The sequence below is a fragment of the Pseudopodoces humilis genome, chromosome 6, assembly GCF_049639895.1.
Source record: "Pseudopodoces humilis isolate 2021_Gansu_Grassland_sample_001 chromosome 6, ASM4963989v1, whole genome shotgun sequence".
NCBI lineage: Eukaryota > Metazoa > Chordata > Aves > Passeriformes > Paridae > Pseudopodoces > Pseudopodoces humilis.
Window position 1 is genome coordinate 1,724,901 of NC_142205.1, and position 15,169 is coordinate 1,740,069.

General features: G+C 56.3%; 1 protein-coding gene across 1 annotated transcript in view; it reads left to right on the top strand.

Moving 5' to 3' along the window:
* Positions 1–1,890: 1,890 nt before the first annotated feature.
* ATP6V1B1 (ATPase H+ transporting V1 subunit B1) overlaps positions 1,891–15,169 on the top strand; it is a 29,837-nt gene continuing 16,558 nt past the window's right edge. Inside the window, exons 1-2 of the mRNA XM_005532598.2 lie at positions 1,891–2,024; positions 14,046–14,101. Coding sequence (XP_005532655.1) covers positions 1,925–2,024; positions 14,046–14,101 — 156 coding nt within the window. The 5' untranslated portion in view covers positions 1,891–1,924. The remainder of the gene's footprint in view (positions 2,025–14,045; positions 14,102–15,169) is intronic.

Consider the following 15,169-nt stretch of genomic DNA (forward strand, 5'->3'; position numbering starts at 1 on the left):
ATTTTCCAACCTGGAATTCCCAAAATTTCCGGGGCTCAGCAGGAGGAACCCTCTGGACCCCCCCCCAAACCCCTCAGCCCGGATGGGATTTGGGGACATTTCGGGACAAACAAAGCTTTGGGATTTGGGAATGTGGGATGCGGGAATATCCTTGGGGATTTTCCCGAGGGATCTGTGGGAATTCTGGGAATTCCCTGGCTGCTCTTTTTTTTTTTTTTTTTTTTCTTTTTTGCCCATTTCACCCCAAAAGCTGCTCCCGCAAAAATCCCAAATGCCGTCCGGAGCTTTCCCGAAGTTCCTTTTCCCCGAGCGGGGGGGTGGGGACAGCTTGGGGACATCCCCAGTTTGTCCCACCCGGTGCCGGGGGCTCCTCCAGTCTGGGATTCCCGATGGGAAAATCTGGATGGAACAATTTTAAGAGAAATGTGGGGTTTTTATGTTTTTTAATGTTAATAAAAGTCACTTCCTGCCTCCTTCCGCCTCCTCCGTGGCCTCGATCTCGGCTCCGCGTGGGAGCGGCCCCGTGGGTGACACCGCGGGGTGACATCGCCAGGGCCACCCCTGCCCGCTCTGCTCTGTCCTCAGAGCCTCGATGGGGGAACCTCGCATTGCTCCCTGTCCCCAAACCTGTCCCCAAACCTGTCCCCAAACCTGTCCCTGTCCCTGTCCCCAAACCTGTCCCTGTCCCCAGACCTGTCCCTGTCCCCAAACCTGTCCCTGTCCCTGTCCCCAAACCTGTCCCTGTCCCCAAACCTGTCCCTGTCCCCAGACGTGTCCCTGTCCCTGTCCCCAAACCTGTCCCTGTCCCTGTCCCCAAACCTGTCCCTGTCCCCAAACCTGTCCCTGTCCCTGTCCCCAGACCTGTCCCTGTCCCCAAACCTGTCCCTGTCCCCAGACCTGTCCCTGTCCCTGTCCCCAAACCTGTCCCTGTCCCCAAACCTGTCCCCAAACCTGTCCCTGTCCCTGTCCCCAAACCTGTCCCTGTCCCCAAACCTGTCCCTGTCCCCAAACCTGTCCCCAAACCTGTCCCTGTCCCCAAACCTGTCCCTGTCCCTGTCCCTGTCCCCAAACCTGTCCCTGTCCCTGTCCCCAAACCTGTCCCTGTCCCCAAACCTGTCCCTGTCCCTGTCCCTGTCCCCAAACCTGTCCCTGTCCCCAGACCTGTCCCTGTCCCTGTCCCCAGACCTGTCCCTGTCCCCAAGCCTGTCCCCAAACCTGTCCCTGTCCCCAGACCTGTCCTTGTCCCCAGACCTGTCCCTGTCCCCAAACCTGTCCCCAAACCTGTCCCTGTCCCCAAACCTGTCCCTGTCCCCAAACCTGTCCCTGTCCCTGTCCCCAGACCTGTCCCTGTCCCCAAACCTGTCCCCAAACCTGTCCCTGTCCCCAGACCTGTCCTTGTCCCCAGACCTGTCCCTGTCCCTGTCCCCAAACCTGTCCCTGTCCCCAAACCTGTCCCTGTCCCCAGACCTGTCCTTGTCCCCAGACCTGTCCTTGTCCCCAGACCTGTCCTTGTCCCCAGACCTGTCCCATTCCCATTCCCTGCCCCCATCCCGGCTCCGGCCTCTCCCTCCCGCTGTTTACAGACAACACCGGGCCACCTGTGTCGTCTGTGTCACCTCTGTCACCAGTGCCACCTGTGTCACCTCTGTCGCCAGTGCCACCAGTGTCACCGGTGTCGCCTTTCCTGCCGGTGTCGCCAGTGTCACTTTGCTGCGGTTGTCGCTGGTGTCACCTGTGTCTCCGGTGTCACCTGTGTCGCCGGTGTCGCCTTTCCTGCCGGTGTCACCTGTGTTGCCGGTGTCGCTGGTGTCACTTTGCTGCGGGTGTCGCCGGTGTCGCGGGCGGGGCGGGACCGGCGGGGGCCGGGCCGGGGCTACAAAACCCGGGGTGCGACCGTGACGGGGACGGGGACAGGGACAGGACCATGGCCGCCACCAAGGTGACAACAGCGGCGACAGAGCTGGCGGCAGCGCGCGAGCACGGGCTGGCCGTGACCCGAGACTTCCACAGCAAGCCGCGGCTGAGTGAGTAGGGACACCGAGGGGACACCGAGGGGACACCGAGGGGACACCGAGGGGACACAGAGGGGACACCGAGGGGACACAGACGGGACACAGAGGGGACACCGAGGGGACACCGAGGGGACACCGAGGCTCCGGGGAGGCGGGGGGACATCCCTCTGTCCCCGAGCAGAGCAGTGGCGGTGGCAGGGACCAGGGGGTGACACCGAGCAAGAGCGCGCGGGTGGCACTGGAGCAGGAGGGGACAGAGCGGTGACACTGGGACAGGCAGGGGTGACAGGGACAGAGGGGTGGCACTGGGATAGGCAGGGGTGACAGGGATGGGTGGGTGACATTGGGACAGGAGGGGTGACAGGGATGGGTGGGTGACACTGGGACAGGCAGGGACAGAGGGGTGGCACTGGGACAAGCAGGGGTGACAGGGACACAGCGGTGGCACTGGCACAGGAGGGGTGGCAGGGATGGGTGGGTGACATTGGGACAGGAGGGGACAGAGCGGTGACACTGGGACAGGAAGGGACAAAGGGGTGACACTGCGACAGGCAGGGGTGGGAGGGATGGATGGGTGGGTGACACCGGCTCGAGGGGACAGGTGGGTGGCACTGGGACAGGAAGGGGTGACAGGGACAGGTGAGTGGCACTGGGACAGGCAGGGGACAGAGGGGTGGCAGTGGGACAGGAGGGGACAGAGGGCTGGCAGTGGGACAGGCAAGGGTGACAAGGACAGGTGAGTGGCACTGGGACAGGCAGGGTGGCACAGGGGCCACGCGTGTCTCTCGGGGGGACAGGGGGACATTGCGGGGCTGTCCCCTCCTGGGCACCGCCCCCACAAGGACCGGGGAAGGTGTCCCCACCCTGCGGTGACACCCCAGAGGTGCCCCGGGTGTCCCTTCCCTCTGTGTCCCCATCCCACGGCGACATCGGGACACCTGGCACCATGCCACCGCCACAGCGGGGCGGACCCTCCCCCTGTCACCTTGTCCCCAAGCCCCCGCTGTCACCAAGCGCGTCCTTCGCCACCTTCGCTGCCGGGGCCGGCCAGTTTGGAAATCACTTCCTTGAGATGTCACCTCCCTTTGTCCCCAACCGGGTGGCTCCGGTCCCCAACCGTGTTTGCTGTCAACAGCGGCCACCCGCGGGTGGCTCCTGCCCGGGTCACCTGGCCGAGCGCCAGCCCTTGGCTCGGGTGTCACCCGCCTGTCCCCTCGCCAGCAAAAACCGCCCCCATTTGTCCCCTCCCGTCGCGTTTGTCCCCTCGAGGGACGCGTTTGTCACCTCCCCCCCGCCCGGGTGGGGACAGAGTCCCCGGTGTGTCCCTGTCACCCAGGAGAGCCCCAAAATGTTCCGGGAGGTGACAGCGGAGGTGGCAGGAAGGACACGGCGAGGTGGCACGGCTGGGGGGACCTGGGGGGACATTCGGAGGGGTGGGGACACCCCCTGGATATGGGGGAAAGGCAGAGGGGGGCTGGGGGCGCCGGAGCTCAGGGGGGTGCCGGGTTCCCCCAGTTTGGGGTCCCAGTTTGGGGTCCCAGTCCAGGATCCCAGTTTGGGGTCCCAGTTTGGGTTCCCAGTTTGGGGTCTCAGTTTTGGTTCCCAGTTTGGGTCCCAGTTTGGGGCACAGCAATGTCATTGTCCCCAGTACAAACCAGTGCCCAGAGCTGGGAGAAGTGGGAAGGTAAAGCAGGGCTGTGGGATGGGATGGATGATGGATGGGTGGATGATGGATGGATGGATGATGGATGGATGATGGATGGATGATGGATGGGTGGATGATGGATGGATGGATGGATGGATGATGGATGGATGATGGATGGATGATGGATGGGTGGATGATGGATGGATGGATGGATGGATGATGGATGGATGATGGATGGATGATGGATGGGTGGATGATGGATGGATGATGGATGGATGGATGATGGATGGATGGATGATGGATGGATGATGGATGGATGATGGATGGGTGGATGATGGATGGATGGATGGATGGATGATGGATGGATGATGGATGGATGATGGATGGATGGATGATGGATGGATGGATGGATGATGGATGATGGATGGATGATGGATGATGGATGGATGATGGATGGATGGATGATGGATGGATGGATGGATGATGGATGGATGATGGATGGATGGATGATGGATGGATGATGGATGGATGGATGGATGGATGGATGGATGGATGATGGATGGATGGATGGATGGATGATGGATGGATGATGGATGGATGATGGATGGATGATGGATGGATGGATGATGGATGGATGATGGATGGATGGATGATGGATGGATGGATGGATGGATGATGGATGGATGATGGATGGATGGATGATGGATGATGATGGATGATGGATGGATGATGGATGGATGATGGATGATGGATGGATGGATGATGGATGGATGATGGATGGATGGATGGATGATGGATGGATGATGGATGGATGGATGGATGATGGATGGATGATGGATGGATGGATGGATGGATGATGGATGATGGATGGATGATGGATGATGGATGATGGATGATGGATGGATGATGGATGGATGGATGGATGGATGGATGGATGATGGATGATGGATGGATGGATGATGGATGGATGATGGATGGATGGATGATGGATGATGGATGGATGGATGATGGATGGATGGATGATGGATGGATGATGGATGATGGATGATGGATGATGGATGGATGATGGATGGATGGATGGATGGATGGATGATGGATGATGGATGGATGATGGATGGATGATGGATGGATGGATGATGGATGATGGATGATGGATGGATGGATGATGGATGGATGGATGATGGATGGATGGATGATGGATCGATGAATGATGGATGATGGATGGATGATGGATGGATGATGGATGATGGATGATGGATGGATGATGGATGGATGGATGGATGGATGATGGATGGATGATGGATGGATGGATGGATGATGGATGGATGATGGATGGATGGATGGATGATGGATGGATGATGGATGGATGGATGGATGATGGATGGATGATGGATGGATGATGGATGGATGGATGATGGATGATGGATGATGGATGGATGGATGATGGATGATGGATGATGGATGATGGATGGATGGATGGATGGATGATGGATGGATGATGGATGGATGGATGGATGGATGATGGATGATGGATGGATGGATGATGGATGGATGATGGATGGATGGATGGATGATGGATGGATGATGGATGGATGATGGATGGATGATGGATGATGGATGGATGGATGGATGGATGATGGATGGATGATGGATGGATGGATGATGGATGGATGATGGATGATGGATGATGGATGATGGATGATGGATGGATGATGGATGGATGGATGATGGATGGATGATGGATGATGGATGGATGGATGATGGATGGATGATGGATGGATGGATGGATGATGGATGGATGATGGATGGATGGATGGATGGATGGATGGATGATGGATGGATGATGGATGGATGATGGATGGATGGATGATGGATGGATGATGGATGGATGATGGACGGATGGATGATGGATGGATGATGGATGATGGATGGACACACAGATGGATGATGGACAGACAGACAGACCATGATGCCCCACACCCAATTTTTCCCCTCCAAGCACCTTTGCTGTGACACTGCCACCTCCCATCTGTCCCCATTTTCCCACCCCTCTCCTGCTCCGTGACGTCACCTCCAGAAGCGATTCCCGGTGGGGTTGGGATCACGGGAATCAGCAGAGGACAACCCAGGACCACCCTGCCCCACATCCCTGTGCCCCACCAGCTCTCCCCACCGTTCCCCTCAGCCCCAAATCCTTTAGGATCCATCCCCAAATTCCCTCTTCCCTTTTCCTTCCCAACCCAATTTTTCCGTCAGCAAAATCCACCACGAGGAGAGCCCGGAGATTGAAATTCCCTTTTTTTTCCATTTTTTTTATCCTTTCCTTTACTTTGGGATTTTTTTTTTTATTTATTTTTTGGGGGGAATTTGGGGTTTTTTGGGGGTTTTTTTGAGTTTTTTTGGGGGGGATTTTGGGGCTTGTTTTGGGATTTTATTTTTGAATTTTGGGGTTTTTGGTTTTTTGGGGGGAGGGAATTTTGGGGTTTTTTTAATTTTTTTTCTTGATTTTTGAGGTTTTTTGGGTTTTATTTGGGATTTTGGGGGTTTTTTTGGGTTTTTTTTGGGGGTGGATTTTGGGGTTTTGGGTATTTTTCCTCCTTTTTTAATTTTTTTTCTTCTTTTGAGGGGGGTTGTGGGGTTTTTTGGTTTTTTTAGGAGGGGTTTTCAGGGGTTTTGGGGGGTTTTGGAGGGTTTTTTTTGGAAGGGGTTGGGGTTTTTTTGAGGGCTTTTTTGGGTTTTGGGGTTTTTTGTGGGGGTTTGGGGGGAGTTTTTGTGGGGATTTTTTTTTGTTTTTTTGGGGGGAATTTTTGGGTTTTTTGAGGGGTTTTGGGCGGATTTTTTTTGACTTTTTTGAGCTTTTTTTGGGGGGGTTTTGGGCGGATTTTTTGGGTTTTTTGAGGGTTTTTTGGGTTTTTTTTGGGGGGATTGTAGCTTTTTTGGGTTTTTTTGGGAGGGTTTTGGGGTTTATTGAGGGATTTTTTGGGGGCTTTTTGGGGTTTTCTGGGGCTTTTCAGGGAGGGGTTCGGGGTTTATGGAGGGGAATTTTTTTGGGTTTTTTGAGGATTTTTTGGGGGTTTTAGGGGGACTTTTGGAGTTTTTTGGGGGTTTTGGCTTTTTTTTGTTTGTTATTTTGCGGGGATTTTTTTGAAGATTTTTCGGGGATTTTTTGGGGGGGTTTTGAGGGGCTTTTGAGGTTTTTTGGGGGGGATATTTTTGGGGTTTTTTTTTTGGTTTTGGGGAGAATTTTTGGGTTTTTTTCGGGGGGTTTTGGGTGATTTTTGGGGGGGATTTTTTGGGGGATTTTCTGGAGTTCTTGGGCTTTTTTGAGAGGGGTTTTGAGGGTTTTTTGGAGGCTTTGGGGGTTTTTGTGGGGAGGTTTGTGAGTGTTTTGGGGATTATTTGGGTTTTTGAGGTTTTTTGGGGGTTTTTTTTGGGGTTTGGGGGAGTTTTTGGGGGGATTTTTTTTGTTTTTTTGGGGGAATTTTTGGGTTTTTTGAGGGTTTTTTTGGGGTTTTGTGGGAGGGTTTTGGGGTTTATTGAGGGATTTTTTTGGGATTTATTTTTGGGGTTTTTTGGGGCTCTTTTGGGAGGGGTTGGGGTTTTTTTTGGGGGAAATTTTTTTGTTTTGTTTTTTGAGGGTTTTTTTTTTGTTTTGGGGGGACTTTTGGAGTTTCTTTGGGGTTTGGGGATTTTTGGGGTTTTTGGGGGGAATTTTTTTGGGGGGATTTTTGGGTTTTTTTTGCGGGGGTTTTGGGGGGTTTTTGCGGGGGTTTTGGGGGGGTTTTGGGGTTTTGGGGGGTTTTTGGGAGGGGTTTGAAGGAGGATTTTTTGGGGGTTTTGGGGGATTTCGGGGGGATTTTGAGGGGGGGGTGATTTTTTTTTGAGGTTTTTGGGGTTCTTTTTGTGGCATTTTTGGGGGTTTTTCGAGGTTTTTTGGGGGGGGAATTTTTTTTTGTTATTTCCCCCTAATTTTACTCTTTTCTCCTGCCTTCACGCTCGGCTGGGGCCGCCTTTCCCCGGCCTCCCCCCCTCCCCACGCCCGTGCAGGTGTGTCTGGGAACCCGCGGCCGCCGGGCCCTAATTAGTGGCATTGAGTGTGAACCCCCCACCGGGCTTTTCACGGCCCCTGCCAGCCCCGGGCCAGCCCCGCCGGCTTGACAGCGCGGCACAAAGTGACACAAAGTGACACAAAGTGACACAAAGTGACACACGGCACAATGGGCAGGTTTGAGGAAGGCTTTGGCGCAGGAGGAGGAGGAGGAGGAGGGGGGAAGCGGTCACTTAGGGATTGTCGGAAAAGTCTCAGGGTGGGGCTGGAGGGGTTTGGAGGAGGAGGAGGAGGAGGAGGAGGAGGGGTTCGTGGATTTTGGAGGTTGGGGGATGTGGCAGCTTTGGGGTTGGAATTCAACTGGAATTCCTTGGGATCCTAAAATCCCGGGCTGGTTTGGGTTGGGAGGGAGGTTAAAGCCCAGCCAGGGACACCTCCCGCTGTCCCAGGTTGCTCCAAGTCCCGTCCCAGCTAAGCCAGGACACTTCCAGGGATAGGGGATTCCAGGGATGGATCCAGCCCCATCCAGAGCCTCGTGCCCCGCACCCTCTGCCCCTCCCTGCCAGGGCTGGGGTCCCCCCTCTGTGCCCTGGGGGACACCGGGGACCCTCCCAGTGCCCCCGGGGGGGCTCGGGATGGGCTCTGGAGCTGCTGGCACAGCCCTGCACCCACGGCTTTGCTCCGGGACAGGGGATTTGGGGCGTTTGGGGGCTGTTTATCCCTCCTGCTTCCCGGCTCTGCTCCAGGTGTGTCCCCATCCGCTCCCCAGCTCTGCAGTTTGGGGCGGGGGTTGAGCATCGCTCGCTGCACACCCGGCACACAGGGTGGCAAAAAACGGCAATGGGAAATTTCCCCACTGGGAAAGGGGAGACTGGGGAGGGATTTTGGGAAGGAATTCCTGGCTGGGCTGGAATTCCCAGATTTGCCGTGGCTGCCCCTGGATCCCTGGGAGCGCCCAAGGCCGGGTCCGGATGGACTCGGATCCAACCGAGCTGGTGGAACGCGACTCTCCTTAAAGTCCCTTCCCAACCATCCCGCAAGCCCAAAACCCCCTCGGAGGTGGCAGCGAGCTCCGGGCGCACTTTGGAGCCGAGCCCTGCGGGCCGGGGGGCTGGGAGGGGCGGCGGGGGCTGCGGAGGGCAGGGCGGGCGAGCGGGAGCAATTAGCGGCGGGTGGAGCCGCCTCGGGTCCCCTTTGTCACCGGGGGCCGCGGTCACCCCCGCGCGGCGGGGTCAGCAGAGCTGACGGAGATGGCATCTGACAGCAGCTGTGAATTTGGGGCTGGGGGGTGTGGAAAGGCCACGCTGAAAGGACTTTTTCTTCTCCCCCGGCCCCTCTCCCCCCGCCCCCAGCCCCCCTCGCGGCCGGCCGCCGCAGCCCACCCAGCCCGCCGCTGCTGCGGTCCGGCTCAGCCGCTTCATTAGCGCGGCTGCGGCTTTGCGCTGCTCCCCCTGCGCTCCTCCTCCTCCTCCTCCTCTCCTTGTTCTTCTTCTCTTCCTTCTCTTCTTCTCCTTCTTCTCCTCTTCTTTTTCTCCTTCTCCTCCTCCTCTTCCGCCTCCTCTCCTTGTTCATCTTCTCTTCCTTCTCCTCCTTCTCCTCCTCCTCTCCTTGTTCTTCTTCTCTTCCTTCTTCTTCTTCTCCTTCTCCCCTTCTTCTTCTCCTTCTCCTCCTCCTCTTCTTGTTCTTCTCCTCTTTCTCCTGTTCTTCTTCTTGTTTTTCTTCCCTTCCTCCTCCTTCTCCTCCTCTTCTTTTTCTCTTTCTCCTCCTCCTCTTCCTCCTCCTCTCTTTGTTCTTCTTCACTTCCTTCTCCTCTTCTTCTCCTTCTCCCCCTCCTCTTGTTCTTCTCTTCCTCCTTTTGCTCCTCTTGCTCTTCACCTCCTCTGCCTCCTGTTCTCCTTGTTCTTCTTTTCCTCCTCCTCCTTCTTCTTCTCCTCCTCCACCTCCTCTTCTTTCCCTCCTTCTCCTCCTTCTCTTCCTTGTCCTCTCCTTGTTCTTTTTCTCTTCCTTCTCCTCTTCTTCTTTTTCTTCTTCTTCTTCTCCTCCTCTTCTCCTCTTCTTCTTCTCCTCCTCCTGTTTTTCTTCTTGTTGTTCTTCCCTTCCTCCTCCTTCTCATCCTCCTCTTCCTCCTCCTCCTCGTTCTTCTTCCCTTCATTCTCCTCTTCTTCTCTTTCTCCTCCTTCTCTTCCTCCTCCTCTTCTTGTTCTCCTCCTCTTCTTCTTCTCCTTCTCCTCTTCCTCTTCCTCCTCCTCTTTCTTCTTCTTCCACTTCTTTTCCTCTCTCATCCTTTTTCACCTCTTCCACCTCTTCCTCCTCTTCTTCTTCTCTTTCATCTCCTCCTTCTCCTTCTTCCTCTTCTTCCTCCTCTTCTCCTTCTTCTTCTCCTTCTTTTTCTCCTCATCCTCCTTTTTATTCTCCTCCTTCATTTCCACCTTCTCCTCCTCTTCATTCTTTTTTTCTTTTTTCTTTTTCTTTTTCTTTCTCTTTTTCTCTTTTCCTTTCTCTCTTTTTCTTCTTTTTTCTCCTCCCCCTCCCCACTCCCCATCCCAACCCCTTTCCGGGCTGTCCCCTGGCATTGCCGTGGTGATCTCCCCCTCTGTCACAACAGAACATTCCAGATCCGGGCACGGATCAGGGCTGGAATGATCCCTGGAAGTGTCTGAGGCCAGGCTGGGCGGGGCTGGGAGAGCTCTGGGATGGTGGAAGGGATCCCTGGATAGAACAGGATGGGATCTACGGTACCTCCAAACCCAAACCATTCCAGGATTCCGTGATTTCCAGAGGTCCCTGGCCATGGATGGATGATGGATGGATGGATGATGGATGGATGATGGATGATGGATGGATGGATGGATGATGGATGGATGGATGGATGGATGGATGATGGATGATGGATGGATGGATGATGGATGATGGATGGATGATGGATGGATGGATGATGGATGGATGGATGGATGGATGGATGGATGATGGATGGATGGATGGATGGATGGATGATGGATGGATGGATGATGGATGGATGATGGATGATGGATGGATGGATGATGGATGATGGATGGATGATGGATGGATGGATGATGGATGATGGATGGATGGATGATGGATGATGGATGGATGATGGATGGATGGATGATGGATGGATGGATGATGGATGGATGATGGATGATGGATGGATGGATGATGGATGATGGATGGATGATGGATGGATGGATGATGGATGATGGATGGATGATGGATGGATGATGGATGGATGGATGATGGATGGATGGATGATGGATGGATGATGGATGGATGATGGATGGATGGATGGATGGATGGATGATGGATGGATGATGGATGATGGATGGATGATGGATGGATGGATGATGGATGGATGATGGATGATGGATGGATGGATGATGGATGGATGAATGGATGGATGATGGATGGATTGATGGATGGATGATGGATGGATTGATGGATGGATTGATGGATGGATGGATTGATGGATGGATGGATGATGGATGGATGGATGATGGATGGATGATGGATGGATGGATGGATGGATGATGGATGGATGATGGATGGATTGATGGATGGATGGATTGATGGATGGATGGATGATGGATGGATGGATGATGGATGGATGGATGGATGATGGATGATGGATGATGGATGGATGATGGATGGATGGATGATGGATGGATGGATGGATGATGGATGATGGATGATGGATGGATGATGGATGGATGATGGATGGATGATGGATGGATGATGGATGGATGGATTGATGGATGGATGATGGATGGATGGATGATGGATGATGGATGATGGATGGATGGATGATGGATGATGGATGATGGATGGATGGATGATGATGGATGGATGATGGATGATGGATGGATGGATTGATGGATGGATGGATGGATGATGGATGGATGATGGATGGATGGATGATGGATGGATGATGGATGATGGATGGATGGATGGATGATGGATGGATGGATGATGGATGGATGATGGATGATGGATGGATGGATGATGGATGGATGGATGATGGATGGATGATGGATGATGGATGGACAGACAGATGACAGATGGATTAAGGACAGATTTCCGTATCACCCAAGAGCTCAGCCAATGATCCGATATCACCCCCGGTGACCCCAGTGCTTCCAGTGGCTCCCACATTCCCAGTGGGAGGAGCCATCCCAGGAGAACCAGAGGACAACCAGGAGTGTCCCCAAGGGGGTGACACCCACTGGGGCTGACCCAGACTGAAGTGACATTCCCACTGTCCCTGTCCCACCCGGGTGGCTCCGGGGCTGCCGAGGGGACGTGGCCGTGAGGAAAAGCTCCCAGAATCTCCCGCTGGGAGAAGGGAAGCCAGAGAGTTTTGGGAAGGAGCGGAAACGGGAATAAAAGGCCGGATGGTCACTTTGGGAATAAAGGGGACAAAAGGAGGGGAGGGGGCTCCGGGTGGGGCGGCCCCTCCGGAGGCTGAATGGGCGAACAGCGGGAACCGGCCCTAATTGGGGAAGGGAAGAGAAGGCTAATTAGCTAATTAGCTCCTGGGCTGGGGCTGGGAGAACCTCGTGGGGCTCGGCAAGGCCAAGGGCGGGACGGGGCACAAATCCAGGCTGGGAGGGGAAGGGATTTGGAGCAGCCTTGGGAGAAGGTGGTGGGAAAGGTGGGAATTGTGTCCCTGAGGTGAGGCCCCACCTGCAGAGCTGCTCCAGCTCCTGGAGACAACAGCAGCAGGATGTGGAGCTGCTGGAGCAAATCCAGAGGAGATTCCAGAGCTGATCCCAGGGCTGGAGCCCCTCTGCTCTGGAGCCAGAATTTCTGGGAGAGCTGGGAATGTTCCCCTGGAGAAGGGCAAAATGCAGGGAATGCTGAGAGTCCCTGCAGGGGCTCCAGGAGAGCTGGAGAGGGACTGGGGCCAAGGGCTGCAGGGACAGGAGCCAGGGAATGGCTTCCACTGGGAAAGGGGAGATTGGGCTGGGATCTTGGCAAGGAATTCCTGCCTGGGCTGCAATTCCCAGATTTCCTCCGGCTGATCCCTGGGAGTGCCCAAGTCGGGGTTGGACTTTGGGATTGGATCCACCTGGGAGGTGCCTGTGGATGGAATTCATGACCTTTACGGTCCTTCCCAACCCAAACCAGTCTGGAATTCCATGATCCCAGTGCAGAAATGTCCGGGATCTCTGGCACCGCCCGTGCCGTGCCCTGGCTGAGGGGAGGGGACACCGAGGGTGCCACGGGGGTGACCCCACAGAGCTCCGTGGGGTGTCCGGGGATGGGAGAAACGGGAGCCATCCCAAGGAATGAAATCCCTGGGGCTGTCCCAGGCTGGGGACAATGCCACCCTCACCGCGGGGAGATCCAGGGCGGGCCCGGCCTCTCGGATCCCATTAGGATCAGGTGGGAATGGCAGAGGGTGAAAGGGCCCGGCGGGGTCAGCGTGGCCCGGGCAGCGCTCGGGGCTTTGACACGTCCCGGGATGATCAAGGCACGGCTTAGAGCCGGATCAGCTCCGGCACACCTGCACCCGCCGGGAGCCGAGCCTAATCCCGGTGTTCCCGGGAGCCGATCCCAACCCCGGCATTCTCAGGATCTGATCCCAACCCCGGCATTCCCGGGAGCCAATCCCAACCCCGACATTCCCGGGAGCCAATTCCAATCCTGACATTCCCGGGATCCCAATCCCAATCCGGACATTCCCGGGATCTGATCCCGATCCCGACATTCCCGGGATCTGATCCCAATCCCGACATTCCCGGGATCTGATCCCGATCCTGACATTCCCAGGATCTGATCCCAATCCTGACATTCCCGGGATCTGATCCCGATCCCGACATTCCCGGGATCTGCCGCCTCTCCCCGCGCTCCTCCCCGGCTTCACCCTCGTTTGTCCCCCCTGTCCCTGTCACCCCCTGTCACCCCCTGCCACCCCCTGTCGCAGGGGTGTCCCTGGGGGTCGCACCCTCATTTCTCCACCCCAATGTCACCCCCGCCGTGTCCCCAGGGCCACCAGGGTCCCCCCGGCACCGCGGGGCCTTCGGGAAGTGTCCCCACATCCCACCGGGAAAGGGGTGACCGCGGGGAGGGGACAAGGCGACACTTTCCTGCTGGCCCTGGTGGCATTCCCAGCTGTGACATCGCTGCCGGGCACGTGGGGACACCTCCAGAAAGGTGACAGCCACCACCGAGTGACATTTCCTGCAAGGACGGAGACTCCCGGTGTCCACTTGGGTCACTCGGGGTCTCACGGGGACAGGGGATGGGACAGGGGAGGGGACAGGATTTGGGGGTGGCGCCAGTCCCGGGTGGCTCTGGGGACTGACGGTGTCCCCTTGTCCAGCCTACAGGACAGTGTGCGGTGTCAACGGGCCACTGGTGGTGCTGGACAACGTCAAGGTGCGATCTTCGGGTGACACTGGGGACACGGCGCTGTCACCTGGGGCTGTGTGGGGACCCCAGTGCTGAGGGTGCAATGGGAGGGGTGTGTCCCCCACCCCCTGTCACCTGTCCCCTCCCTCCTGTGCCCTGTCCCTTGGTCTCCAGCTCTTGCCCCTTGTCCCCTGGGCTGTCCCCTGGGCTGTCCCCTCCTCTCCAGGGTCCGAGCTCCCTCCTCTGGACGCCGTCGGCAGCACGCGCTGGTGGCATGTCCCGTGTCCCCATGTCCCTGTGTCGCTGTGTCCCCTGTCCCTTGTCCCCTGTGTCCTTGTGCCCTGTCCCCTGCTCAAGCTCTGGCTCTTGTCCCCTGTCCCCTGTCCGGCATCCCCTGCCCCCTGCCCCCTGTCCCCTTTCCAAGCTCTGTCCCCTGTCGCCTGTCCTCTGTCCCTTCCCAAGCTCTGTCCCCTGTCCCTTCCCAAGCTCTGTCCCCTGTCGCCTGTCCTCTGTCCCTTCCCAAGCTCTGTCCCCTGTCCCTTCCCAAGCTCTGTCCCCTGTCGCCTGTCCTCTGTCCCTTCCCAAGCTCTGTCCCCTGTCCCTTCCCCAGCTCTGTCCCCTGTCCCTTCCCCAGCCCCAGCTCCCCCAGGGACCCTGCTCTGGACAGGGCCACACCCCGCTGTCCCCTTGGTGTCCCTGTCCCTGCTCCCCTGGGTGACCTCGGGCCACCTGGGTGACCCCCGGGGGGGAGGGGTGGGGTTTGTCACCCGCTGTCGCGTTTCCATGGCGCCTGTCATTTATTAATTAATTTATTTATTTATTTATTAATTAATTTATGAATTACCCAGCTCAAAGGGCCGGCCCTTTGCCGCCCTTGATCCAAAGTTTTTTCCCGAGGAATTAAAGCCCAAAATTCACGGGAATGAGGAGGAGGAGGAGGAGGAGGAGGAGGAAAGCCCTGGGCGGGCAGGAGCCACACTGGGCCAGCTGTCCCCAGAGCAGGATGTGTCCCCTCGGTGTCCCCATGAGTGCCACTCGTGCTCTCTGCCGTGGAGGCGGTGGCAGCTCGGTGGCTCTGGTGTCACCTACACGGGA